Source organism: Drosophila pseudoobscura, chromosome 2 (genome assembly GCF_009870125.1).
Source record: "Drosophila pseudoobscura strain MV-25-SWS-2005 chromosome 2, UCI_Dpse_MV25, whole genome shotgun sequence".
In the NCBI taxonomy this organism is placed as follows: Eukaryota; Metazoa; Arthropoda; class Insecta; order Diptera; family Drosophilidae; genus Drosophila; species Drosophila pseudoobscura.
In genome coordinates, this window is record NC_046679.1 from 9,318,525 (window position 1) to 9,344,459 (window position 25,935).

At 45.2% G+C, this 25,935-nt stretch overlaps 3 protein-coding genes and 1 long non-coding RNA gene across 4 annotated transcripts; 3 read left to right on the plus strand and 1 right to left on the minus strand.

The window, feature by feature from the left end:
* Window positions 1-238: 238 nt before the first annotated feature.
* On the plus strand, window positions 239-3,245 carry LOC6897088 (GPI ethanolamine phosphate transferase 1). Its single transcript, XM_002137236.3, has 2 exons — window positions 239-1,100; window positions 1,162-3,245. Exons 1-2 carry the CDS (start codon window positions 326-328, stop codon window positions 3,171-3,173), a joined length of 2,787 nt encoding a protein of 928 aa, XP_002137272.2. The 5' UTR covers window positions 239-325; the 3' UTR covers window positions 3,174-3,245.
* On the minus strand, window positions 3,238-4,852 carry LOC117185675 (uncharacterized). Its single transcript, XR_004471148.1, has 2 exons — window positions 4,463-4,852; window positions 3,238-4,384 (listed from the first exon to the last, which is right to left on the minus strand). It is a non-coding gene; the product is annotated as an uncharacterized lncRNA (long non-coding RNA).
* A 3,221-nt stretch (window positions 4,853-8,073) lies between these two features.
* LOC6897089 (kelch-like protein 25) lies at window positions 8,074-9,231 on the plus strand. The gene has a single exon (XM_002137237.3). The coding sequence runs from the start codon at window positions 8,074-8,076 to the stop codon at window positions 9,229-9,231; it is 1,158 nt and encodes a 385-aa protein (XP_002137273.2).
* A 14,186-nt stretch (window positions 9,232-23,417) lies between these two features.
* Gr98a (Gustatory receptor 98a) lies at window positions 23,418-24,702 on the plus strand. Its single transcript, XM_001358278.4, has 3 exons — window positions 23,418-24,234; window positions 24,297-24,532; window positions 24,586-24,702. The coding sequence occupies exons 1-3, from the start codon at window positions 23,418-23,420 to the stop codon at window positions 24,700-24,702; spliced, it is 1,170 nt and encodes a 389-aa protein (XP_001358315.4).
* Window positions 24,703-25,935: the final 1,233 nt, after the last annotated feature.

Below are 25,935 nucleotides of genomic sequence, written 5' to 3' on the forward strand. Positions count from 1 at the left end.
ATTGGAAGTCTTCTGAGAAGCAACAACTGCTGCAATTTGCAGCTCATTTGAATTGCAGCCGCGTAAATCAAACCTAGACGCGTGCCACATTTGCCGCCAGCTAACAAATCAAGCGGAAAATTGAAATTGCCTGACAAGGACGAGCCAGAGCTCTAGCCCCATGAAAAAGCTCCGTTTTTGAGGCCTACACTTCCATTCAGACCGAGCACTTTGAATCAGAGTTTCCCTGGAATTTCAGTCACATTCAGTTAGTTACTGAGTTTATGTTTTAAAGCAAGACCTAAATACGTCGAATATTTTATGTAATAAATAACGCGCCACAACAATGTGGAAACTTAAAGTTTTAGTCGTGCACATTTTGCTGCTTGGCTGCATGATGAACATATATTTTCAATCAACCATTGTGCAGAACCTGGAGCCGCAAAAGACACTGCCAGAGCTGGGGCTGAAGCCGCCAGCCGATCGATTGGTGGTATTCATTGCCGACGGCCTGCGGGCAGAGTCGTTCTTTTCGGATAACTGCAGCGGAGTGCCACACATCCGGCAGCTGCTCGAGCAGCAAGGTGTGGTCGGTATATCGAGTGGCATTGCACCGACAATGAGCCGACCAGGACATATTGCTATTTTTTCTGGCTTCAACGAGGATCCACAGGCGGCCATCACCAATTTCCAGTGGAATCTTACACCCTTCGACTCGATATTCAATCGCAGCCGCCTTGCCATTGGATGGGTACACCAAACGGTAGCCGAGTACTTCACCCGCTTCAGCAAAGAGCCTCCGATGTTCGAAACGTATCGAGGAGCGGATTTCAGTGGCAGATTTATGACCGATACCTGGGTGTACGAGAAGGCCCGCGACTATCTGAACAACGATGAGAATATCCGACAATTGAAGAATGCCACACAGGTAGTGTTTTTGGTGTATCTATTTGATCTAGACAAGGCCGGTCATGTGTTCACACCGCTCAAGCCAGAGTTCCGGAAAAAGCTGTATGCAACACAGGAGCAAATACGGAAGACGTACGATCTGTTTGAGAGCGCGTTCAACGACAGTCGTACGGCCTATCTGATGACCTCTGATCATGGCATGTCCGATACGGGTATGTGCATATTCTTGAGACATCGAAAGGATATATAACTTTTTCTCTGTTTTTGTCACAGGCTACCATGGCGGGGGAACTGATCCGGAAATAGAAATGCCCTTCTTCCTCTGGGGTGCCGGTATCAAGCGCCAGGGACCCCCAACCGAGCAAAACTTCACAGCCAACGATCATGGACTCCAGTTGCCGCTGCACGAACTCAACCAGATTCAACTAGCGCCGCTCATTTCAGCCCTGATTGGCCTACCACCGCCCATAAACAACCGAGCCCCACTGCCCCTGGGCTTCCTCAATGTGAGCGAAGAGTACGAACGGCAGTCCTTGCTCCTGAATGTCCTGCAGCTACTGGCACAGGCCAAGAGCGTGACGCTGCGCTTTGAGCGCAGCTTCTTTCACAAATGGCTGCCCAAATATGAGAAACTGGATACGGCACGGATCGCAAGCCTTCCCACTGAAATCGAGCACCTTATAGCGACAGGATACGTCAAAAAAGCCTTGGAACTTCTCCTGCAAATGTCCTGGTGGGCCCGGCAGTGCCTGGACTACTACCAGGACTACTATCACACTCCATTGCTAGTGGCCATAGGTGCCTCGTTCTTGGGCTGGCTATTCTGTCTGGTGGTGTGGCTGATGCGTGAATTTTCGGACCAGGAGCCGCAGCCGAAGATGGGATTCCAAACATGGGTGACGGCTCTGATGTTGCTACTGGGAACCGTGCTCGAATTTTTGCTGTTCCTGCAGCGGGTGCCCTGCTTGACGTCCTTTTATCTGCTGCTACCCATCGGTATCTGGACAATGGCTCTGGCCGAACGCCCGCTGCATGGCATGTCCATTCCGTACCCTCTGATACACTTGGCCTGGACAGTGATTCCCGCCGGATTGGTGATAGCGACATCATTTATGAACAGACATGTCGGCCTGATGTATGCTGGGGTTGCGGTTGCCTATAATCGGCACGGTTTCCGTCGACCCACTCTCAAGTTCTTCATCTGGCTGGGCACCGTTCTGCTTCCAAGCGGCTTCATGATTGTCAAGCAAAACTACAGCTTTGAATTGATGCCCAGCGAATATGTCCTAGGGTTCAGCATGTGTCTGGCCGTCATCCTACCATGGATCTTGGGACACAAGCATCAGATGCGCGTTTGGCTGATCAATTCGTTCATTCTACTGATTGGAATCTACGGCATTTATCTCTCGGAGAATAATCTGGAGGTTCCACTATATTTACAGGTAGCCTTCTGGGCTTTTCTCGGCTATGCATTCTTATCGGTGCCATACAGCAATGCGGACACCCCAGAAAGCCGCCTACATTTGATTTCGTTTAACCTAATTGCGGTTCATGCTCTGCTTTCCCTGTCAACGGGGTCGCTCTTCAATCAAATGATGATCACCGAGTTTCTGCTAAGCCATGAAATTCATTCTGAAATCAATCAAACCAAGAATAATGCAATATTAGAAACGGATGAACCGGAGTCCGATTCGAACAATGAGAATGCGAGCGAAACTACACAGAAGAATGAAGAAAACCCCTCAACTCCCCTGGAACACTTGAAGCTATCCTACCACTATGCCGCCTTCATTTTGTTCTACTTCTATCTATCCTTTTTCGGATCAGGACACTGGCTATTCAGTTTTGCTTTCAAGCCGACCACTTCGCGCCTGCTAATATCCAACTATTCCCCATATATAATGACCGCTCTCATCATACTCAAGATATTGATTCCATCCATTATCGTCATATCGGGTGTATACACTTTTTCGGCATATGCCCGAAAAAAAAGCCGTGCCGTTTTCATCTGCATGTTCCTGATTAGCGATGTCATGTGCTTCTACTTTTGTTTCTATGTGCAAAACCAAGGCTCCTGGCACGACATGCGCCGCTCCATGGATCATGTCGTCTTGACGAACATTATTGTGATCCTGCTGCTGGGCTGTTCCTGGCTTATCAAGTCGTTTCTGATTGCCATCAAGGGTATTGCAATCAAACCACCCATCATAATGCAGGTGGTTATGGAGGGAAGCCCCGTTGCTGGCCCCACTTATCCCCAGTTTGATGAAAATATCCTGAACTAAAGATTTTCCTTCAAACTAATAATGCAACGAAATTATTGTTTAAAAAAATTAAATGTTTAATCTGTTTGCTCATGTTTGATTTTATCTTCACGGCGGGGTAAATGAATGTTCATATCTTATATGGGATTTTATTCCAACTGCACTCAGAAAAACCGGGCATGCTAAAATGACACCTATATTTAAAACATATATTCGGTTTTTACATACAGCCGAGGTGAAATTGAATAAAATTCGTTTGGATCTAATAATATTGGCATACATTTTTCAATCTAAGTGTTACTATTTGATTCTCAGGGCTTTTTTCTCTGGCTGTAATAATACCATTGACAGCGTTTCAATTTCATTTCGCTAAGCAGTTAAGCCATAGTACCCGTATGCTAATGGGCCAACGGGGCGGATGTTTAATGTTTGTCATAATAATTAGTTGACATTTTCCTTTCAATGCGCTGGAGGGTTGGGGTTGGATGGTGGTTGCCAGGGCAACGGTTGATTAAATGAGCTTTCTCCAAACGTTTAGCGTTCCCTTTGAGGTAATTTTTTTTTCTGTCCTCTGACTTATTTTTTTCGCGGGTTATTTTCCATGGCCAGGCTCTAACAGCTTGTTGAGTTGCGTTTATCCTGTCAATATACTCATGGCCCAAATAGGGAAAAGAAAGAGTCATTTTAGATCTCTGACTGGCATTGAATTTCCATTGATGGGATTCATCGGCCGCTGGATTGATAAATTGACACTTTGCTGATTAATTATCTCCAGTGAGAAATATGCTGGCTTGAATGTCCCTTTGCTCTACGTTGGCTTAAAGACTTGGCCTTAAGCTAAATGATGATCTAGTTGTCGGGAGCTGCAATTGATGGTCCTAAACACCTCTGACATGAAATTATGACAACTATCGCAAGGTTTTTCTTTTAATAAAACTTTCGACGATACGCCGCCGCCCGCATATGCATAGGCAGACCAAATTTATCGCAGATTAATAAACTCATTAGAACTTTGCTTGTTTCCCCACTAGCACACGGAGAAAAACACAACTTTTGCCACGGATTTAATTGGAAAAGTTCGGACGGGCCGTAGTTTAAGGCACTCCATTTGGCAGGTTCGGTGGGAAATTCGTTAGTTGGTCAATATTCTACATTGAATGACGCCGCCCCTTGTAGAAGGTGTGCTTCTAAGAACATCCACCGCATTCGGCAGCCTGTCAACGTTTTGGCATCTTCATTTTCCGTGAAATCGCCCGAAGCGGCAAAGAAAAAAGAACCATAAAAAGGAAACAAAAAAAAAAAAATGTTACCCAGATGAAGACAAAGAATTATGCCTTCTTGTCGGTTATTAATGAGCCACGGCTCCCGGGGGCATGTGCACTGAGACAACTTTCAATTTGGCCCGCGCCTAATGAAAATGCATTTGAAAGGCAAAATGATTAATGTCAGCACCAGGTTGGGGCCTTAAATTTTTTTGGGTTAACCGATCCGACCGCCACCGGCATCGCGACCGCCGTGGCCGCAGATTTAATTAACATAAAAATCCCCGCAATGCTACACGCCGGCAGCAGCTGCTGTCAAGTCCAAAATCTGCGTTGAGAGAACTCATCCGCAATTATTACTTTTTGGAAGTTAATTAAAATTTGTTTAGAATATAACAAAAATTGAATAGATTGTACAAATATTTAGAATTTAGAAAACATTTTTTTATCTGGTTGCTATTTTTCAATTATTGTGTTTATATTCGATAATTCCACGAAGTGTAAAATTCGGGCCAGCTGTTGCTTGTGTGGTTAGGACACCCTTTGTAGAGGGTATATCTCCTTTGAAGGACCTTTCGAGTATCGACAGCTTCTATATTTTGTGGCAAATGGGTACCATACCTTAAACAAATGAATATGCTTCACTCCTCAAGATCAGTGGCAGAAAAACGATCGATCTGTAAAGGTATCCAATCCTTCGGCATCCAAAACTAGACTTCTTTTATTCCTCTATCATTGTCCGCTGCTAGTTTTGGTGGAGCGCAAATTATGCTCTGCCCGATGGCAATTTAATTTGCTATTAAAATGTTGCCTATCAAATCAATGAATCATGTGAGTGTGTGTGTACAAAATTTATAAAATATGCTTAAAAGTTGTATGCAAATTTAATGAATTAGAATGCTGTGTGGTGTGTGTGTGTGTGCGTGTGCCTTTTTTTGTCGATTTAACGGCCGACTCCCTCGAACGGTCTACATAAAATATGAAATGGAAAACCGACAAAATAAAATCCATAACCAACTGCTGTTCAATTAATTATTATCAGAATATTTCTGGGTCCATTTAGTAGATTTTTGTTTTGCCAATTGCATGCATTTTCATGTGCATTAGTTGAATTTAGTGAAAATGAAATAGTTTTTGGGGAATATCATAGATTGCAATGGAGCAGCAGCGAAGTTGGCAGTGATTTGGAGCGCACTGGCTGTATATTTCAATTGCATTATCAAACTGGATTAGCATTGAATGCTTTTAAGCTGCGAATAATTCTCTCGGCAGCAATAGTCAATTTGCATATAACAAAATATATGCAAAACTGCAACTGTTTCAAACAGTTTGGAAAAATCAAATTGTACTCGTAAACGCAGCGGCATTCGAAATTTCACCATTAAACCTTCTTCAACCGCTTATAGAATGGTAAGGTATTCCAGCGGCAGTCATTCGATCTCTGCCATCTTTAATATATTACTATAGCAGTTTCCATCACGTCCAGACCTGCAAACAAACATTCAAAGTCGTAATGGAGTACGCCGTGCGCATGTATAAATAACAAAATTTTGTTCTCCTGCTCTCGGGGAAACAGATCTCCTTTGTTTTCTATTAAACAATTGACAAAGTGCCTGTGTGCGAGAGTACTCCTGTTGTGGGCCGTGTCGTCTGATGCGACTACACATATAAATTATAATTTAATAAGAAAGCAAACGAAAAATTCAATGGCGCCATAAACCATAAAAAGACGCTGAAAAGTTCTCGAGTGTGTGTGCACGGATGTGTGTCGAAAAACAATAAGCAAACAGCAGAAGTCCCTCCGCAACCAAATCCTCCCGACGGACTAAGATGAGGGTAAACATTGAAATCATCTTCTGTGGGAGCGGAAACAGCCAGAAACCCGAATGGCACGACGCGAGAGGACTCGATTAAGTGGCATAAAGTGATGATAAATGCGACATTGAGCAACAATAAATTGTTGGCCTTTGTCTCTTCTATTGTCTCTCCCTCCTCGTCGCTTATTGTTTCTCTGCCTGCTCGTTCGCACTGCTTGCCATTGACGTGTTTGACTTATTGATGCTGCGTGCCGGGATTAGCGATGAGGCGATGGCGACGGCGATGGCAGCGGCAGCGGCGGCGGCGGTGGTGGCCCACACTGCGTATGAGCAACGCAAATAAACCGAACAGCATAAAGCTCAGAGAGCAACGCTGATTAGCATTTGCGAGGGTGAGAACGGGCAGGATGTACGTAGGGGTGTGTGGGGGAGTGCGTACGAGTATATTTTTGGCGCTCATTCAATTGTTTATGGTAATTTGAAATTCATTGGACGGCAGTCCTCTCCATTTGATGGCACTGCAGACAACGCATTAAAGCTTAAATTCAATCAAAATTGATTTGTGATGCGAGTTTTCCTATAAATGCGAGTAGGAGTACAGCTTGGAGATACCATTATAGGTCAGATCCCAGTGCCACAAAAATCAGTACAATTCCCTGGCGGACACACATTTGAACTGCATCTGAGTCACACTCTATGCTTCATTGCAGCCACGACCACGCCCATGCCCCACGGCCAAATGTAAGGGAGAAAGTTTTTCACTTAAAAAACGCGAAGTTGCCTCAATGCTGAAATTGTTTTCCCTTATTTTTTCGCTCTCTCTCTCTCTCTCTTTCTCTCTGGCCGCAAGTTGTGCCACTTGCCACAGAGAAAGCCAAGCCATAGCCGGAGCCGAGTTCGAGATTACTTTGGTTTACATTGTGCTACGTTTGTGGTTTAAATATTGTATTAAGTTTGCTGGCTGGTGATTGGAAAGCAACTGCACATAAATAGAAAGAGGGAAGAGCAGAATTCCCAACGCAATGCACTGCACCTCATGGACCACAAAACCCCAACAGCCGGCCGCATTTCATTGCAGTTTTGCATTATTTGCAGCTGAATCGGAGTCGGCGATCCATTGAAAGCCGAGTTAGCAGCCACTTGAGTTGCTTGCTCCCATTAGCCCTCCTCAGTAGCAGAGGCAGGAGTGCCACTACCACTACCACCACCAGCAGCAGCAGCCTCAGGATTCACATCGGTCCAGTCGGCCAGGCAATTGCTTAATTGCAACTTAAGCTCAATTTTCCTGTTGCCCCCACCCCCCTTACAATCTGCCAATCCCCAGAAGTCTTGTTCCTGCCACTCACCACCCGCCCTCGGTCTGTCCCTGACTGTCTGCTCGACTTGTTTGTTTGTTGCTGGTACATAAAATCTTGGCCAGCTCGCAATCGTTGCATGTAATGACTGGAATTTGCGGTGGCTCCAATATGAGGCAAGGTGATGGAGTGCTGAGGATTGTGCGAGGACGTGAGGATGAGCGGATGAGCGAGGGCACTCCGAGGGTACTGCTGCCGGGCCATAGATAAACACAGCCGCTCTCGGAAGCCCAAAACTAAGCCCTTCAGCCGGAGGCAGCTTCAGCTTTGGGCACTTAAAACCCAAAGTTGGCCTGCCAGGAATTAGAATCCTAAATGCGGCATGTCCAGGGCAATCCTTAAATGCAGTTTAAGTGTTGTTTACCTGCGGCTTTTGGCAGCCGCAAATGATTCTTTTAATGCCGCAAATCCAGTAGCGAACAAACATAATATGCTATGATTTTTCACTCCAATCTACCAAACAATTTTGTTATAAACTACTCTAAATATGAATCAGGAGAATGAAGCTATTAACGCATCAGCAAAGGCAAGCGAATGGATGGCTGCATTGGATACGCAAATGGAACCGATTGATGACTCAAACGAAGATGAAGAAACGACGCCAATTCCTGCTTGTACGCTAAGGGAAATGGGTTACCGTGAGCCAAGAGATGGCTTTAATAAGAAATTGTATAGCAAAACTGATTACAAAGAGTACATTATTCATCAGATGAATACGGTAATTTCCAACCAGCAGAAGCCTGACATCGTGGTCTATATCCGCGGACAAAAGTTCAATTGCCACCTTGCCGTGCTCAAGACCTGTACGAAATTGGCCAAAGACGTACGCTTCCCGAATGGTTTGATTATAGCTCATAAGGATGTCACTGCTAAGGGATTTGAGCTGGCCTACGATTGGATGATCCACCAGGACTCTACACTGAAGCGCAAAGATATTGTGGAGCTCTACATGGCAGCAGAGTACATGCAGATGCCGGAGCTGCTGACACATCTGTGGAGTCTATTCCACGAGGAGACTCTCGTCACTGATGTCATGGCCTTCCAGATCTATCTGGAGTGTCTCTCATACGGGCGGAGCAAGCTGCAAAGCCTGATGCTAAATCGCGTTCGTCGCTTCTTCCTCTCAGCAGTCACAACAGAGGAGTACCTCCGTCTAGAATTTGAAGCTGTCTTCGAAATACTGGGGCACTGCAATATTTGTGTCAACTCTGAGATGGAGATCTACTACAGTGCGGTGCGCTGGCTACACCACGACTGGCTAAAGCGGAAAGAGTATGCCCCGGGGATCATGGAGGTAGTCCAATTTCAGCTGATGCCCTCTCAGTACATAACTTCGATTAAAGAGGAACTGCAGGAGCTGCACAACATTCCCGCAGTTCAGACCATTATCAATGGGGCACTCTCTTCAGAAAATATGCAGCAGAACCCGAATAGGCGTCATTGGGTCTACGACGAGAAGATCCCTCATCATCACAACAGCGCCTGCCCCAGGTGGCGTTGCCTCGACCTGACGGCCTTCAACACGTATCTGGAGCAAATAATCGCAGCTGGACCGAACTATTCCGAATCTCTAAGGGATCGGAGTAGGTCTTACATTATGCCCTGCTGTCAAAGCGCTTTGCAAAGGAAAATTTTGGAAAAATAAATCGGAGCCACAGCCATCGCCTCTCCCTATGTTCGTATGTGTGAAAAACCCCCTGGGGTCCCATATAATTGCTACAAATAATTTCATTAGTCTGCTACGGCCGTTTGGGCTTTGGTTTCGCATTCGCATTAAGCGTTTCCAATTAGTTGAATGGCTGCCATTTTGCTGAATTAATTGTCAACGTTTATGAACTAAGCATTTGCTCTATACATGAGTGTAGCTGTGTGTGTGTTTGTATCTGTGTGGTTATCCGCGTACGTGTTTCTGTTTGCCCAACTCTCGCACACACACGCACAGAGCAGTGGAATGTAAAGACAAGCAAACAAACTACAATCACACATGCAAATGCCAATGCCCCTGGCTGTCAGAAGTCCCTTTAGCACAAACCATAAAAAATATCTACAGAGAATGGGAAAAAATATGTTTACACAACACCAAAACCAGGGAAAAACAGTATAAAAAAAAAGCAAGTGGAATTCAACCCGACAGACAGCCATAATCAAAATATTTTGTTAAAAAACACAACAGAATTAACAGCAGAAATCAGAACACAAAAATAAAATGCGATTGTATTGGAATGCATTACGAGTTATTTTTCAACTGCATTTTTCATGGACTTATTCGAGGATTTCCGCGGATTTCAATGCAAATGTTTGTTCAGCTTTTTGTTTACCTTTGTTTTACCATTATCCTGCATTCATAAATTTCGAGCGGGTGAATTAAAACAATAATACAAATGCAATTGATTTGCCGCTCTCTGGCCGTTTGCGTAACCCCGTAACCCCCAGCTGAAAACCCCAAATGAAAGTAACAAAATTCCATATTTTTTTCGGCCATGTAATTTAATTGTTTGCCGTTGAGGCGCCAAGCGATAAATCAATTACTGTAGATTACGCCTCAGATTATGGAGGACGTTATTTTTTTTTTTTGGTTCATTTTCAACATCCTAAGGGGCGGCCGTAGCCGTAGCCGGAGCCCTGTAAATGCAAATGAAGATAGATGCATTTGGCAGATGCACTGGCGGAATAATTGACGCTGAATATGATGAATGAGTGCCAATTACTATCTGAGCGAAAAGAATCAGACGTCGATTAATGAGGCCAGAGGGGCGCACAATGAAACGATAACGTAGGGAAAGCTTTAAATGTGTCTGAGACTTGCAATTACGGCAACAAATGAAACCATTTTTGAACTTATCTTATATAACTGAAAAGTAAAGTTAAACCATGTTCCATGAAAACTTCCATATAAGAGTCTTTCAGAGTCTGTGCAAGAGTTACCAGTGCCCTGGTAAATATTCCCCTACTTAATACAAACTTTCCATATCCACATAGCATCCACATAGCCTCTTGTGTCTCCTCATCGCCATAACAATTAGAACAGGAAATCCCATTTGATTACTCATTGCCGCTTATTGCCAGTTGCAACAAACTGATAATCCTATTGTGGCTGTGTTTGTGCCCCCTTAATTGCCATCACACTCCTCAGACCCCCAACACACACACATACACACACATAGTGATATGTACATCCAGGACAAACAAAAGCGGCTTTACTTTCCATGTTTTGTGGCGGCTGCGTTTTTGAAGTTCCATTACTCAAACCCTAAGCGGCTGAACGGCTGAACGATGAATGAAAGAGAGCAGAAAGTGGGACGGGGGGTTGGCCAACTATTTGGTGGGAAACTTTATGGCTGGGCCCATTGTTTCAATTGTTCAGTTCAGCCCGGCGAAAAGTTGGCCAATACTGCCGCTGGCCTCCTGTCACATTTTAGCTGCTTCCCGGGCTTAAGTCCCGGCCACACTTTAAGTCTGATTAGCTAATTGCGTTTGTCTAATTTGATTTGTCGGGATTTCAATTAAAGTAGTTGGCGGTAAGGTCGCAGGAAATGGCATTTATAGAAATAAGGATGATATGGTTTAGTTGTACCGCAGCGGACAACATGGCGTATGCGAAATGTGGCAGAAAATAGTACAGAAAGTTGACATAAGAGTAATGCTATAAGGGTATGAAGGGCTCAGGTCAAAATATTTATATTTTAATATCTGCGGACTCTTGTGTAAAGGGTTAAAAAGTTATTCCAATAAAAAGTAAAAAAAGGAGAAAAAAAAGGTGCACAAAAGGTAGCAAATAGTTTTTAATCCCGCACAAGCTTATAAACAACCTGGATCCCTAACGGATTAGTAGAGCAGCTTCATTAGATACTACGAGAGAGAGCATTGGAATTTTCTGGGGCATTTTTTTAACCTTCGCATTGCCGACCACAGCTACAAGTATGCATAATTTGCTGATTGCAATTAAAAGCAATTATGCTCAGTGTCCTGGCAACCACAAACTCATTAGCTTGTTGCACCAAAACCGCAATGCAGCATATCCCAGAACAGCAGCAACAGCAACAACAACAACGAAAATTACTTACACACATTCGGTAGTGAGTGTGAGACCCCATGGCGTATACATATGCGGATGTATGTGAATGTGTATGTGGATCATAATGAAAAGCCACTCGAAACCGAACCAAACCGAACCGAACCGCTTCTGACCGAAACCGAAACGAAATCGAATCGTTGTCCAAATTGCACAGCTTGACGCCATCTTTTTGCCAAATTTCTTTTTGTGTAAGCGCTCAGAGCAGAAGCAGGCGTTTTTCAGACACAGCTTTTGACAAGCGTGTGAGAAGTGCTTTCAAACAAAATGGTCACGGTAAAGTGCCCACAGCCACTGTCCACTGTCCACTGGCCACTGGCCTGATGTGGACCGAACCGGGTTTGTTTAGAAGGTTTTATGCATATGTCCGACATGTGGAAAATTCCATTAGGAAGTTTTCTTTGTTTGCATACATTTGCATGCCTTTCTCTCTGCCTCTGCCCGGCCTGCTTTTCTGGATGATTCCGTTCTCTTCCTCTCTGGTTCTCTGTCGTCTCTGCCGGCTTTCTATCAGAAATAATTTATTTGTGGCCAGTACGAGAGGACCAAGCCAAGATTTTTATTATTATTATTATTTTGTAATGGTTTTTGAGTGTTTGCTGTGGCACAACAGCAGCAGCAGCAGCAGCAAAGAAATGGGAAATGATTTGCATAAAATCGATTAAACATTTTCAGCAAATAAAATGCATATTGAAATGAAATGAATAGAAAGTAAGCCATAAACAACAACAGCAGTTGGCTATGTCCAGAAGGTAGGTCCCTGGAAAGGACCTCCTCCTCCCTTGGGCATCTGCTGACGTGACTGTGACTGCCAGCAGACTCTTCAGCTTTTGTTGCCCTTTGTTGTGCAAAGTGCCTGGCGAAGAGTTGTGCATAAAGCTAGAGCAGCAGCAGAGGCAGGGATCAGCAAAAGGCACCAGGAATTTAGAATGGTAATGTGTGTACAAAGATTTATCAATATTTTTGGGAGCTCAGTCCACAGCCCATTCAAAAGTAATAATGGAAATGCAGCAGCAAACATTAAGTTCCTGACCGCATTTCGAACCATAATCAACCGGTCCCTGAACAGCTCAAAGGTTTAATTTCTCTGCTACTCGAACTTGTGCTGCTGCGTGCCTGCCCTGCCATCTGGAGCTAAGCCGTCAAGTCAAGCTCAAATATTTTTCAATCATTAAAATATTGATTATCCAAAGTGTAGGCACATAACTGCCGCAAACATTAATTATCTTGAGACAGTTTTGTGGAAAAGCCAAGACGTGCAGAGTTCACAGAAATCAAACGCACAATTACAGGAGGCTCTGCCGAGAATATGAGGGGTCTGATGTGTGCAAAGTTCAAGAGGAGTTTTAAACATCATTTACCGTAAATTGGGATGTTTAATCCATTTTGGCATACAAATATCAAAGTTATTTGTATTTAATTTCCTACGCAAGCAAAGTTAATTAATTACAGCATGACTTAACAGCACACAGGAAGAGAGTGTGGGGTATAAATAGTTATTTTCCTGCCTGCTGTCTGCTGTATGCTGCCTGCTGTCTGGTATGAAATTACAATGATTTAAGTACTTGCGCTTTAACTCACTTGAAAACTTACTCAGCAAACTGAACTGACGGATGCAGCAATAGAAAAGAGCAGGGCAGAGCAAGGCAGGCTGGGGAAAAACTTCCTTGTTCCATGCTCCTTGGCTATGATGCAGCGTACTCCACTCCATGGCGGCCCTGATGGCAGCTTAAGCTGCCTTGAGATGCAACAATAGCTAGCATATCAAATATAAATGATGTCCTTATAGCCACGGACCACGCCTGCGAATAGGGCCCGGGCGCAGCAGCTCGTCAGCCAGTGGAAATGGCGGGTGCAAATGCAAATGAAAATGAAAATTAACGCGCATTTCGTTTGCATAGAAAACCACCGCCCACCGGAGACGACTATCCATACCAAATGCAACAGCATCAAAAACAATTTGGTATACAATTTAAGATGGATTGTTCTGTTTTTTTGTGCTCTATTATAGTTATTTCTGTTGCTTCTGCTGCTGTTCCTGTTCCTGTTCTTGCCACGCTCCGCATGGCTAATGAAGCAAATCAGAGCCCAGATGCAGTAAGCCACCAGGCAACCGAAATGTTTCGACAACTTTCGACTGTGGGGGTAGAGATACAAAACTGCAATTCAATTGCAGTCACAAGGCACAAGGCATGAAGACCACTTTAAGGCCAGGCATAAAAATCCACAGAATGCACAAAAAGAAAGAAAGGAAAATTGCATGCAATAAATTTCGAATTAAATAGAAATTTGCACAGTCAACTGCTGGAGGATGGGCAGCCAGCCGGCAGATACCGAACCGACCCGAAAAGAAGGGAAGCAAAAAATGCAAATCTCAACTAATTCTTATAAATTATTTAATAAGAAAAAGTCAAATGATTCATTTTTAAGCTGCACCCTTCATCACCAAAGCTCAGCAGGAGCAGGAGCAGAAGCAGCAGAAGCGAGGCAAAAAGAAAAGCAGCTAGAAAAGCCATAAAAAGAGAAGCGAAAAAGAAAAGTCAGGACCGGAAAAAGGCAGACTGCTGAACAAACGCAAAATGCTGCACAGCACTGCACTGCATCTCTATGCGGATGGGTGCGTGTGTGTACTGTGTGTATTTCTGCTCGGTTTCTCCCCCCAGCCCATTTGTATATTTGTATTTTTATTTGCGTGTGTGTGTGTGTATTAGCGTGGCGATGATTTAACGTCAAGCTGCAAGTGATTTGAGGCTGTCAAAGGGACCGCCACTACCATGGGTAGCGTAGCATGTGCTGCCGACAGCGGACAGCCGGCAGGGCGTCAATAAGTTCTCGACCAGAAGAAAAACCCCTTTTGTATGATGGCAGTAGGCATCAATATTTCGCATTTCGGCAGGCAGCGACTAAACAAAAGAAATGTAAAGGTTTTCCATCAATTATTCTTCCCCCAGCCCCCTTACTGGCTGGGGACAAAGTGGCATGCAACACACACACACACTGAATGTGTAGTCAGCCAGCTTAGAATCTTCTTCGGCCGCGGCGGCAAAGTCAAGTTCTTCGCTGCATTTGCCGCGTACAATGGGCTGCTGCTGCGCGGCAATTGCGATTACTCTCAGCGTTTGCTTACATACACGGTACACGCCCTCACGACGAGGCAGCACAAAAGCATGGCCAAGGGGGAGACTAGGAGCAAGAGCTGCCACAAAGAGCAAGGCGAATCCTAGGATGCAGGCAAAAAGGAGAAATGAGTGCTGTGCAGCAGCATGCAATGGAAAATGTTGAATGTTGTGCACATGGCAGTTTATTCATGATTTCACATATTTTGCTCCGCACAACCCACAGCCCACAACCCACCGCCCGCCATTGTTGGACGTTGCACAGCACAAAAAATATTGCCTTCCCATAGGAGTATGTGTGTGTGCGTGTGTGTGGGATAGAGAACATCCAGACGAAGCGAAAAGCCCGGACAGAGTTTTTGTCGGACCTGGCTGTGCACTAAGACACACTTTTTCTACTGCTGCTGCCGCTGCCGCTGCCTCTGCCGCTGCTGCTTCTTCTGCGGCGCTGCATTTTTATGGTTTTAACATGTTTACTTTAATTTTGTGTATTTGTCTTTTTGGCGCTGCTCTGACAAATGTCCGCAGCTGCCAGCAGCATCAGCATCAGCAGCAGCAGAAGCCAACAATTAAATTTTTTGACAAGGAGATTTGAGTAGTTTTACTAGTTGATTTTAGTATTTTTCATTTAAATTTCACAAAATTCCATAAAATTCAAAAGAAAATAAGTAAGAATGATCCCCAGTGAAGAGACTCGACAATAAGATACCCAGCAGTCCACAAGATGTAGCTACAAAACTAGACAAAAATGGGCTTTGGAATGCTATGCTCTTACTTGTAATATTCATACATTTGCACGAGTACAATATCCTCTATTAACACGTATAAATATGCAGTCCCATCCTCATTCGAAAAGTAATTCCCAAATTTGTCCCAAATTCCTATTGATTCTCAGGCGAGTATGCCTCTTGGCTGGGAACAAATAATGAAGGAGCAGCCCACCCAGTGGCATGGCAATGGCATATTCCAAGAACATTTTTCTCCTTATTGCTGGGCTCAGCAGCAGTTACCAATTACTGGAACCATCTCCTCCGTCTCCTCCATCTGCTTCTCCTCATTCCTGCCATTCTGCTGCTTTCTGTTGGGCTGTAGCTCAAGCCCGCATGTATTAATTCTAATTAAATTTGTTATTCAAAACGAAACTCGGGCACGTCCTTGCTAGCCATTTTGCAAGTGTTAACCTTTTTCCCGGCTCCACGACTGCCACAGCCCGGCCGGCGTTAAGCCTTCGAAAATGGACCAGCCGTTGGATTGGCGGCGATTTGCACGAAGCAGGCCGGCGATGGAGCGATGGATGGATGGGAAAGGGAAGGGGCATCAACCTTGACATTTTTGCTGCCAGTTTCTGTTTTCATTACACTAATGAAGTCATGCGCCAATGTGTGGCGTGTATGTGTTGGACCAGTTGAGGTCCAGATCCGGGCCAAACGACTGTCAGACACATAAAAAGGTGTACACATATATGTACAAGGGTATCTGTGTATGTGTGCGGCAATGGCAGCTGCGCCTCATTACCCCATTTTATTGTGCCTAGCCGTAGCTGTGTGCCAGGCACAACATTGTCAAAGCCTTTCGCTCTGGCACATAATTAATGCAAAATGCAAACATATTCATGGCGGGGAATGGCTCTGGCTCCACATAACGCATACGCCGTGTGGCCATAAAAAGCCTTAAAGCTTTAAACTAACTCCGTCCGGCCTTCCGACCTTCCGGCCTTGGCCTCGAGTGAGAGGAGGAGAGGAGAACCTCCTCCTACGAGTAAAAGAAGCACGGCTGCCAGCTAAATTGTAAGACGACAGAAATATTTCAACAGGAATTTACGACGCGCGCACACACTAAATGCTCATTTAGTTTGCACTTTTATTTAGGAACTTCTTTTGCACGTTTGCCAAATTGTCTGCGGTAACGAAAGCCAGCCATGGAACGTAACATCCTTACCTCCGACCCCGCCATAGAAGTGGTGGTTCCTCCTCAACTACTACTCGTACAACAATTGTTTGTGGGGAAAGTGCAATAATAATGAAGGTAGAGGCGTAAATTTAGCTTTGGCTGTTGGCTGGAAGCGACCCGACCGGTGGCTGCTGGGGCGAGAAAAATGGTCCGACTGCAACGAAACAGGCACCCCGTGGTGGCAGCAAGATACTGTGGTTCCTTCGCCACATGGCCATGCGCCAATGCCCCTACAGCATACCGCATCCCTTTGGCACCTGTACAGGTGAGCCATGTTGTCAGCGGAAGGCAGCAACAAATTCTCGTTGCAAAAGCTTTTAGTGAATTTATGGCAAGGAAATTCCTTTCGCTTCTGCTGCCCGAAAAGGCGGCTGCACTCCTGGTCGTTTGTTTATGTCTTGGTACTGAGACTCCGGCTCTACCTCAGGCCTCCTCCAACTGTGGCTCTCCAACTCCTACCATCACTTGGTATGTGTGTGTGTGTGTACGGCTTTATAAACTTCAGGCATAATGCACTCCATATCCAACTCAAATTCGCACTCCCAGAAGAGCCCCTGGGAGGGAGTACGGGCGTGAGTGCGAGTACGAGTGCGAGTACCTAATGAGCCCCAACAACGACGTGTGCTAGAAATTTTGCAATTGAAAGCCAAAGCCAAAAGTTTGACATGTGCCAGGTTGGAGGTCGGGGCCGAGGAGTGGCATGGCTTGGGAGCACGCACAATTAATTTGTGAGGGGCACACGCACAGGCACGCCCTCGCCAAACCATTTGCCATATGCATTTCCACCATATTTTGCGAGACTTCTCTCGTCATTTTTTGTTTGGGAGCTGTATCAATTACCCGGCCATGTTTCTCAAATTGCCAAACAACCTTGAAGTGTTGCGCTTCCTCCAAACTTCCAGCCAACCAGTCACCCATCAGCATGCTGCATCCAGTTTCGTTTCTCTCTTTCTCAACAAAAGTTGATTCAAGTTTATTCAAAAACAAATTTAACTTTTAAGTCATCAGCAGCAGGAGCAGTACGAGTAGCAGCAGCAGCAGCAGCAGCAGCAGCATCATCAGCAGGAGCACTGGAAAGTGGAAGAATACCTCCAGGTAACTGCCATATGCTCCACGAAGGACTCCCATTCTAGGGGCGACCTACGAACCCAATCCGTAGTCAAGTCAACTCCTCTTAGCGATACACCACACCACCTCTCTGTTTACCAAGTGCGGCAGCTTCTGTGCTATTATTTTTCTTTTCTTCATGGAATATTTTTGTATATTTTTATTGTGAAAATTACGTTAGTCGGTTGATGCACAGAGGGAGAGAAGGACTGCAATTCCAGCGGCTTCTTTATTCTGTCTTTCATTGTTTAACTGCCAGCTTTCTTTGCGTTTTCGGCTGCATCGCCTGGGTCCGGAACCAAGCAAGGCCTGTCCTTGCCCATCCTTGCCGCGAAAGGCATTCCTCGGCAACAGTATTTGCATTCAACTTAATTGCGTTTTAAGTAGATTTGTGGTGAAATGTGTATGCATGCACGATCCGTTTACATACGAGACTATACGATTGTCAGTCCGCATATAGCACACACACATTTCCGGCCCCGACCACGGCCACGGAGAAGGCCCGAGCGAGAGCGAGGCCGTCACGCTCTCGACTTTCCTTGTAGCAATTTCCTTGCAAACAGCTACAGCAACCCACACAAAGGCGGAGGCTTACGCTTATACATGTATGTGTATGTGGGCGATGGGCAAAGAGCCTTTTCGCCAAGCACCAAGCACCTTAAGTTAAATGGAATCAGACTCATATATGTATATATTGTGTATATCATTTAAGTTGAAAAGGTAAAAGAACAATTAAGCTGCAAAAGGATCGAATCGAGAAATCGAGAACAAGAGAAAATATTGCAGTAATGAGAAATCTTTTGGTTTTTTATACTCCAAACATAATTGTGTCCAAGAAACGTAGGCCGTAGTTCTGATTTACTGTGGATTATTCCGTCAGCAACTGAACATTATTCACGCGAAATCTGCACATTTCCGCCTAAGCAACGACATGATTCTAGCACACAAATCTCTGGAGCTGTCTGAGCCCAGATGATGTTGTACTTGTATTCTTTACGGGCTGTTTTTCAGCTTCATTTTTGTACACGTGTCAAACTAATTTCACATTTTGTTGCCTTTTATTCGCTGGCGCATTTGTGTCACCTGCCCGTGCCAGATCCTAGACCCAAAACCCAGACTCTGAATCAGATTCAGATTCAGTGTCTGAATCAGTGCCAGTGCCAATGCCAGAGAGAGTGCACCGCACCCCTCGATCCACATCCACTGCTCCACAGTGCTTGTGGCGCATTGAAATTCATAAAATATTTGCACAGCGAAATGGGCTACGAAGGCTGAGGCGGCTCCGGGCGGAGTATTATGTGTCAAGCACGTTTGAATTCAAATTCAAATATTTGCCACAGTCGACAAACAAATAAGCACAAATATGGTAAACAGCAATAAGCAGCTCTGCTCAGCTCCGGCAAGAGCTTCGACAAGAGAAATGAACTGAAGTTCTCGGATACGTATTGCTCGCTCTCTGTGTGCACTCCCACTACATGGTCGTACATTTGTTCATGCAAAAATCTTTAGCACCTAAATATAATGCCATCACCTTGGCTGTCATCTGAGCTGTTTGTTGTCTCAACGTATCTCTGTCTTAATTTCACACATACTCCTACGAGTATTGGCAGCTATTCTGGGGGCTATGGGCAGACTGGAACACGGCCCTCGGAGGTTGGCAACGTAGAAGGAAACATGTATAAAAATCGGCTTAAAAGATTGTCTCGTCCTTGGCCTTGGCCAGAAGACACCAACAACAAAATCGAGGAGGACAATTGACGAAAACACTGAGCAGGCAATTCCTAAGTCGACTAATCCTGTCTACGTAAATTGTTTCGTGCTTGTAAAGCTAAATCGAGCAAGTCTGCAAATTGTGTAATTATATAGTCACACACGACACCGAGAAATCTGCACAGGACTTTACAAGACTTTCGTGTATGAACAAGTTTTTGTGAATTCGGGAATGAATTGAAATGAAATTTTGGGAACAATGGAGGCCTGCATGGTAGCCCCTGTGACAAAGCCACCCCAGTACTGGGACTGGGTCACAGAGCCAATGGGACAATGAAAGGCCGCCTGTCACTGAATCGATTATGATTTGTGGCCAAAGTATAGCGTACTTATATGCGTCGCCTACACATAACTTTTCGGCAGGAATATATTTGAGCGTAAATTTGCAAAACTCGCACATTGCCAAGGAATCCGCCTGGGGACAATAAATCTTCGATTGTTTGCCAGAAAGGCAACAGAGCGCTTCATGTCTGAGTGTGGCATATATTTGTGAGTGCTGAAAGGAGAGGATTGCCCTTTGTCGACATTCATTTTGGGCGACTATACAGAGTCGCTGTCCTTTGCTCGCCACATTTGACGGCCTAATTGCGCCGTCTGCCAGTTGGCCAACATAAAAACCAAAAACCCAAAACCCAAAACGCAAAAACGAACCCAAGAGCTGTCACTACGCTTCAAATCCCCCGTTATTGCCTTCGTCTGCTGCATAAAAAAAAATTGTGCTAATTTTTGATGTTGTTGTGATAATTGTCGGGTACGTCGTGACCTTTGCGATCGACTATCAATTGAGTTTTCAGATGATTTCAATGAACCTACTCCGCTACATTCTCACTCCCGCTTAACCTATGCCAATTAATGTGAAAAATAGAGTCCAAGCATTCCAATGCCGAAAATAAGTGAATTCAGCAATAAATAGCAATAGAGAAAAAATATATATTTTTAGTTTAGGTCCTGGTCCAAGCGGCAGACTGCAGACGACTCCGGACTCTGGAATCTCTGGGTGTGCCAGAGGCCAAGAAAAGATAAATGATGTTGCCAAACTGGTCCACACACACACACACACACACCACACCACACCACACACAGATACTCGTGTGCTCGCCTGTATGTTGTTATCACTTGGCTGACCATGTTAGCTGCCATTCCGCTGACTTTTTGCAATTGTCTGGCCGGGGATTGTCCTGACTTCTGACTTCTGACTTTTTCTTGTCGTTTTTTCTATATTTTTTTTCTCCTTCTTGCTGACATATATCTCATAATGATTATGTGTGGAAGGATTGTGAAAAATGCAATTATTTTTGATTGTAGTTTAAGGTGCCATGTTTGCATTGCTCTCAAAAAATGCCGCACATTTATCACATATGTTTTGCTGCGCGCACCGCCCCGCCCCGCCCCTTTCACACTCGACTCGATTTTGCAAGTCGAAACGGAATTTATTGAGGCCGTCTGGGCCCGGCGCCATAGATCAGGCGCAGCACTTTGTCAGGAAGGCAGGGACTGTCGATGTCGATGTCGATGTCCCCATGCCGAACTTGGGACATTTGCCATTGCCATTCGAACAACGACTCTTATTGAACTTTGTTCCTATTGATTTTTAAGACCGCTCCAAATATGTGTGTGCATGTGTGTGTGGTGTTCGTGTTGTAATTTTGGCAATTTTAATGCCATTAAAAGCAGCCTAGCATCAAAAAGTTGCAAATGATGTGCGAAAGATGGAAATGTTCCGAGTATTGTTCGTATATATGCAATTTGTGGCAGCTGCTCGAACAACCGCAGCGACAACTCTACCACATGTAGCACAAATACATACATACATACATACATACATATACTCGTGTACGACCACAAAAGCAACAAAAACAAGACACAGACAGCTCTGGAATTTTCAATTAAATTGCAAAATCAATTTTCAGCAAATTAGCATATTTATATTTGCATATTTTTAATGGGGCTGCCTGTGGAGGGTGTTGGGAGGGAGTCTCAGGTCACAACAGGTGCGAAAAGGGAAATTGCGCCAAATTAAAATCAGATAACACGAAATGACTTACATTGGAGCCACATATGAGAGCTAGGAGTGGGCCAGGACCCCATCCAGGGTTAGTCGTCACCAGCATCTGTGCCAGAGGCACGTGTCTGATGTTTAGCCATCAGCATTACAGAAGCAGAGTTATATAAGCACTGCCATACACTCTCCCTAGAAACTCCAAGTCAGCATCATCCTTGTGGTCACGTGCAAGCTGTATACATATCCATATATACTTACATAAATTGTATGGCATACTTGTGGCAAGTATTTCGATAATTACATTTAGCAACTGCTTCTGTTTTGCTGCTCGATTGGGGCGTTCCACGAGTATGCAAAAAGGGAGAGAGTTCTAACTCTTAATTGTGGAAATATCTTTATAAAAAAGAAAGTTTTGTGGGAGGGGAACTCTAGCTCATTAATGGCAAATTTATTTTAAATTTTAATACAACATATCTGGACTGTGCAAACTTTTTAAACTCCCCAGTAACAGATCCGTTGTATTTGCATATACATACATATTAATTTATTTATACATTTTTACCCTCAAAATGGCTTCCCCCACACCAGGACACACACACAAAGACACACACCCATGTGTGGCCACAATTTGGTATACAAATTACGAAATTATACAAATCAACGCCGAACAATTGCTTCAATTGAACCCAGGCCCAGACGCAGAAGCAGTGCCAGCTCCAGTTACAGATCCTGCCTCAAGTGGCAAGGCTAAAGATGCTACTTCTGCTACGCCTTCTCCTGCTGCTGCTGCCTGTGCTGTGGATGATGGCGGGCTGTGGCTGGCAGAGATTAGAGTCGCTCCAGACGAACAATCAAAGACAAAGCACCCTCGACACCTGCACGGAATTATGAAGCCCACTTTCATTCGGGCACTCCTATGCAAAGTCCCCGAAAGAGTCGCGGCTGGATCAATCGGATGGATGGGGAGGGGCAGGGTTGTGGGAGCGTGTGTGGCAAGAGCGAGGCAATTAAGTCATTACTTCATATACATACTGCCGCAGAAGCTGAGGGCGAGGCGTTCGTTCTGCAGGTGTTTTACAAGTGTGCAAACAAAGTGCCACGGCGGTTGCATAAAAACCAGTAAAGCGGATGTAAGTGTGCCCCAACGTGTGCGTCAGTGTGGATGTCGAAGTGTGTGTTTGTGTGTGTTTCCCTGTTTGTTTGCTTGAGCCTCTCTTTGCTCTGCTCTGCTTTGCTCTTCCCTGCCCTCGGATTTCGTTGTGGTTGCAATAAAGGCATGCAAATTTATGAGTGCCTCCTTCCCCTGGCCCCATTCTATCCTGTCATATTTTTGATAAGCAATTTTCATCGTCCTTTGTGAGATTTTGTGTGTGAGTTTCCCTTGGCTCTCTCCCACTCCTTCTGTAATGAAATTAACAAATCATTTCACTTATGGGCACAGGGGCATCTGCTTCCACTTATTTCTGGCAGCGCTTTGATGCTAATTTGAATGGGAATTGTGTCATTTGAAGTGATTACAACCGAAGCTTATCAGCAGACAAGCAGGCAGGCAGGCGGCACAGCTGGGGGAAGTTTCAAAGGAGCAAAAGAAGTTCAGAGGGTGAGAAATTACATAAGCGAAACATTTATAAATTAATGTCATAATCGGATACAGCAAATTCATATTTTTAATGGAATACGAGTATGCACTGTTGAGATGACGGAGATAGCAATTGAAAGTCATTCAATTAGCGAATTAAATAATCGACCAGTGATACGAGTGGCCGCCACTCCAGGCCCTCCAAGCACTCAAGGCAGCAGGACCAGTGCCAGTCATGAGGCTAATGTCGGGCGAACTGGACTCTTGCTCGCTGCGCCGAATGCATCGGGTGATGAAATGTCTGGGAATCATACCCTTTGGACAGCACTTCTATCTGAAGGTTCTGTGCAACTTGTTTATGGTATTCGTGATCGGCACTGCCAGCTCCTGGCGCTTCAGCTTCAACTATGAGTTCACCTACGACTTCCTCAACGATCACATGTCCCGCATCCTCGATCTGACCAACTTCCTGGTATTGATGTCCGCCCATTTCACCATCGTAATGGAGATACTGTGGGGCAACCGTAGTGCCGAAATCGAGCAGCAAATGGAGCAGATCCTCCACGACCTGCGTGTCCATCTGGGCAGAGAGGTGAGCCTGAAGCGGTTTCGCCACTACTCGAATGCCATCTATGGCTCCCTGATCAGCCGATTCCTGCTGCTCTTCGGTGTGGCTGTGTACAACAACGAAGGTCTGGTCTTCTCTGCAATGTTCTCAGAGGCGGTGATGCAGCTGCGCTTCACTGAGTTCAGCCTCTACTGCGGCGTGGCGCTGGCCTTCCACCAGGAGCTCTGCTCGGCTGGCTCCAGCCTCCTAGTGGAGCTGCACCTGACCCGCTTCGACCTGTGGCCCCTGCGCCGCTTCACATTGGAGAAGCTTTCGCGCCTGCAGCAAATCCACGGCCGCCTCTGGCAAACGATCCGCCTTATTGAGCGCAACTTTCAGCGGAGTCTGTCCATTATGTTGCTCAAGTTCTTCGTGGATACTGCCGCCCTGCCCTACTGGCTCTACCTGAGCAAAATCCAGCACACAAGCGTCTCCGTCCAATACTGTTGGTATCAGTCGAAAGAATCCTCTACACTTTCTTGCCTTCATTTTCTTTGGTTCTTGCAGACTGTGCCACCGAGGAGTTCTGCAAGCTGATGGAAATCATTGTGCCCTGCTGGCTCTGCTCCCGTTGTGACCTGATGCAGCGGAAGTTTCGCTCGATATTCTACAGACTGGCCACGGGGCGCCGCAATGGACAGTTGAATGCCGCACTGATCCGCATTTGCATCCAGCTGGGGCAGGAGAAATACCAGTTCAGTGCCGGAGGATTCGCTTACATCAGCACAGAAATGTTGGGGACGGTGAGCAGGCGACTTGATTAACATATTCTCTTCTGATTCTCTTCGTTTAACAGTTCCTTTTTGGCATGATCAGCTACATTGTGATTGGCATTCAGTTTAACCTGAACTTTAATGCCAGTAACTCCAGTAAACTTGCAGCAGAAGCTGCTGTAACGGATGCCCCAATTTGAATCGATTGTAGGGCATCAGACTGCTTGGCAGTCTAGCCGTGTGCTTATTAAATTAAAGTCAATTAACTTAATTAGCAAATTTGATGGCTGCTCGTGCATAATCAAAAAAGGACAACGGCCAATCAGAGCCAGACCAAGAGCAGAAGCAGCAGCAGCACCAGCACCAGCAGCCGAGGAGTAGCAGCTGGCAAAAAGTCTTCTTCACATAATTATTCATGCTTAAAAATTCTATTATAAAGTTCATCCAACGGCCACTGACCGTTGTGGAATAGGGGAGGGATCTGGTCCTGGTCCTGCTCCCGGTCCCCGGTCCTTGGCCCTGGCCATGTTTTGGGTTTGTTGGCCACGCATGGCCAATCTGTCATGGGCCTACTTATACTACGATATGTGTGGGTGGTGGATAGTGGCTGTGTGTTTGAAGTTTGCCCCTCTGGCAATTGTTGCCACGCACAGATTCCTGCGCAAGTGGGCATGCATAATGCTTCCAACTTTCTTCATATGTCCGCACGAGTAGACCCTGCCTTGACTTGATGATAAATCGAAGCGAAACGTAGCTCAGGTCATGCGGCAAATCCTATACTTGTAGGGCACTTCATTAATCAGCAGCAATTTTTCATTGGGGCTTACTTTAAATTTGAGAAAAACAGAATACTCAATCCTCTGTTGAATGGAAGCTCCTTAATACTTCAACTGTTTTGCTGTCATATGCAACATGACAGAACTCTCTCTATATCCATCTATCTATTTTCTGTTGACTCTCTGACCCCCTGACACTTGACACTTTGGTTATCAGGCAAATTTGGTACAACTGGCCCTAAGGCTTGCATTCATCGAAACTGCATTTATCAGCATTTCCCAGACAGTGTGCAGCATCATTGAGGATTTCCCTTTTTCCGAAGAGACGACAGCTGCACACACCAGAAGAGAAGCCTTTTTGATGACACACCTTCAATGGCAGCAGCTTCTGGTGTCACACTAATTAATGCTCGAGAATTTGCAAAGACTTGGGCCATGGGCCAGGCCAGGGCTAAGGGTTGGCCTGGAGCTTCTAGATCGAAACACAATCTAACGGCAAATGTTCTTGCCACAACACTTTGCCCCAATGGCAAATAATAAAAAGCAACTCATAATCGTCTCATAAAAATCAGATGTGCTCACGCACATTAATGCATAGGATGTGCCAGTGCCAGTGCCCCTGTCCTGAGTTCTTTGACATAGACAATGGCATGGCAA

Coding starts and splice junctions, on each gene's coding strand:
- Gr98a (XM_001358278.4), top strand. CDS start 23,418: ATGAGGCTAATGTCGGGCGAACTGGACTCTTGCTCGCTGCGCCGAATG. Junction 24,235..24,296: donor AAGCGTCTCCGTCCAATACT/GTTGGTATCAGT, acceptor TGGTTCTTGCAG/ACTGTGCCACCGAGGAGTTC. Junction 24,533..24,585: donor GCACAGAAATGTTGGGGACG/GTGAGCAGGCGA, acceptor TTCGTTTAACAG/TTCCTTTTTGGCATGATCAG.
- LOC6897088 (XM_002137236.3), top strand. CDS start 326: ATGTGGAAACTTAAAGTTTTAGTCGTGCACATTTTGCTGCTTGGCTGC. Junction 1,101..1,161: donor TCATGGCATGTCCGATACGG/GTATGTGCATAT, acceptor TTTTTGTCACAG/GCTACCATGGCGGGGGAACT.
- LOC6897089 (XM_002137237.3), top strand. CDS start 8,074: ATGAATCAGGAGAATGAAGCTATTAACGCATCAGCAAAGGCAAGCGAA.